This window comes from Nicotiana tomentosiformis, chromosome 3 (genome assembly GCF_000390325.3).
Source record: "Nicotiana tomentosiformis chromosome 3, ASM39032v3, whole genome shotgun sequence".
NCBI classification, from domain to species: Eukaryota; Viridiplantae; Streptophyta; class Magnoliopsida; order Solanales; family Solanaceae; genus Nicotiana; species Nicotiana tomentosiformis.
The window spans coordinates 87,705,941-87,708,555 of NC_090814.1; the positions used below are offsets into that span (position 1 = coordinate 87,705,941).

At 39.7% G+C, this 2,615-nt stretch overlaps 1 protein-coding gene across 1 annotated transcript; it reads left to right on the top strand.

Moving 5' to 3' along the window:
* The first annotated feature begins 283 nt into the window (after positions 1-283).
* Positions 284-2,227, top strand: LOC104092527 (ethylene-responsive transcription factor CRF4-like). Its single transcript, XM_009598142.4, has one exon. The coding sequence runs from the start codon at positions 775-777 to the stop codon at positions 1,915-1,917; it is 1,143 nt and encodes a 380-aa protein (XP_009596437.1). The 5' UTR covers positions 284-774; the 3' UTR covers positions 1,918-2,227.
* Positions 2,228-2,615: the final 388 nt, after the last annotated feature.

Genomic DNA, 2,615 nt, shown 5'->3' on the forward strand with positions numbered 1-2,615 from the left:
GTGTCAAAATCACTAACGGTGTTGCAGACGCATCGTGATGTGGCGAATCGTGATTCTTTACCGTCGGCTATAACCGGAATCTTCGGTCCCCAGTTACCTACGGCCGGTGTAGATATTTAACAGAATCTGATAGTATGAATATATATTTATTTATTTCCCTTAATTGGTTTTAAAAAATAAGGAATAAAAAATAGAGAAAGAGAAAATCTTTAAAAGTAAATAAAAATTGGTGTGCTTATTATGGAGCTTCTAATTTCGGCTGGTTGGATCCTATAAAACAGCGAATTGATCGTTTTAGACTCACGCCCAGTTTCAAACACAACTCTGTCTCTCTAAAATCTCACACACTCTCTCTTTCTCTCTCCTCCTCCTCATCATCAGCATCTTACTATCTGGAATTCAAAAGGAGCAAGAAAGTCATTTAAACTATCCATTCCTTGCAAAATCTGTACCCCTTAATTCCTTTTTTAATCCCAGGCGTTGTTCTACGTGTGGGTTTAGGTGTGTTTTCTTTTTACCATTCCGTCTTTTAACGTTGGGGGTCCTCTTTTTGTCAGATGTTGTTCTGAATCAGTGTGTTTTTGGGTCTTCTCCTTGACGATTCCATTGCTCTTCTCATCTTTTAAGAGTCCTATACTTTTGTGTCACTCTCAAAGCAATCATCCTTTACCTTCATTGGACCTCTCACTCTTCTGTTGTAATTCCCCTTCCCTTTTTGTGGTGTTAGAAACAGAGAAATAGTGAAAATAGCTAATCTAAAGAAAGAGAGCTTGAATGGATCACGATATGTTGTGTCCGATCAAATATACAGAGCATCGAAACCTTATTAGAAAAGTCACTAAACCTTCCCCTGTAAAATCCAAAAAATTTCCAGAACCCCAAAAACCCAACCAATACAATCGCTCTGTTCCTCCTAAGACTGTTCGGATATCTGTTACAGACCCAGACGCAACGGATTCTTCTAGCGACGAAGAAGACGAGCTTTTCGGAAGAAGGCGCGTGAAAAAGTACATCAACGAAATCAGTATTGAAACCGCCGTTAAGTGTGAAGTCAGCATGCCGAGCAGTGGGAAGACGGCGGTGAAGAAACGAGCAGCTGACATTCTTCAGCCTAAGCAAAAGCCAATGAAGGTGAAGGAAGTACAACCCCCACAGTCGGCTGGTACTGTTAGGAAGTTCCGTGGCGTACGTCAGCGGCCGTGGGGCAAATGGGCCGCTGAGATCAGAGACCCGGCTCGTCGGGTCAGGCTTTGGTTGGGCACTTACGACACCGCTGAAGAAGCGGCCATGGTTTATGACAACGCTGCTATTAAGCTTCGTGGGCCCGACGCCTTAACCAACTTCATCACTCCCCCCAAGCCTGAAATCGATGTCCCTTCAAACTCCGGCTACGAATCCGGCAATGAGTCCCGTAATATTCCTTCTCCAACCTCTGTTTTACGGTTTAGAATGAGCCAGTCCAGTGAAGAAACAGAGCACCAAAGCCGGTCCGAACCGGTTCAGGAAGAAAGTCCATCGGTTCAAGGACCGGTGGAGTGTGAACAAACGGTTCAGGATGTTGAACCGTTTGGGTTACCGGTTAGGCAAGAAATGGAAGAATGTCAGGGCGAGACCAGCATGATACCAGATTACTCAAACGATTATTTGCCAACAGATGTTTCGTTTTTAGAAGATTTCTTCAATTTCGAAGCAGTGGAACAGACATTATTTGAGGATACAACGACAGGTTTTCCCAATGATTTTGGCTCGTCGTACAATGACACATCATCATCGGATTTTGTGAACGACTTCCTATTTAACGATGATTTTGGCAATTTTGATGATTCGTTTCAAGACTTGGGAACATTAGGAGTGGATGATTATTTCCAAGACATTGGTGGTGATTTTTCAAGTGTCGATTCTCTGTTGGCAATATAATTTCAGTTCTATTCTATTAAATTTTTGCAAGTGTCACTGTCCCGGCTTGCCAGTGTTAATTGGCAAATTTTGTTTTCCGGCGACAAGAAATCGGCTAGAATTTTGTTTATTTTTTTCTTCGAGTATATTAGTATTTATTAGTAGTATAATTTATTTGTTTTAGAATCTCCGTGAAAGTGAACGGAGTGAAGAGTGGAGTTTTATTTTTAGTTTATAGATGTTGGCTTCAGAATAAGTAGAGGTGTCCTTGGAAAGAGTTGTATCGAAAAACACTATGGAGATTTAATGAGAATCACAATCTTCACTGAAATTTGAGTTGTTCCGAATTCAGTATTTTTTTCTTCCTTCGTTGTTTTTTTTAACTGTTTCCTTGGTTAAAATACTTGGTGCATATAATTTGTCACTTCACAGAATAAAAAGAAGGCGAAAAACGAATCAACATGTCGATGTGTACTTATAATTAATTTCATATGCTCTTTATGATTAATTCTACGATTTTTAATGAGTTTGTCAAAATTTTAAACAAGTTAAAAATTGATTAGAGGAAGTATAATGTAACATCAAATTGATTCTCGAAAGAAAAGAAATGAATTAATAAATAGGTGAATCACCTCTTAGATTTGTATAGTGAATCCATTTGAATATACTGATACTGCCAAAGTGGCATTCTCTTTGCCACACACCATTAGGCGTGATTT

Excerpts from the sequence above, each read along its gene's own strand:
- LOC104092527 (XM_009598142.4), top strand. The coding sequence starts at position 775 with ATGGATCACGATATGTTGTGTCCGATCAAATATACAGAGCATCGAAAC.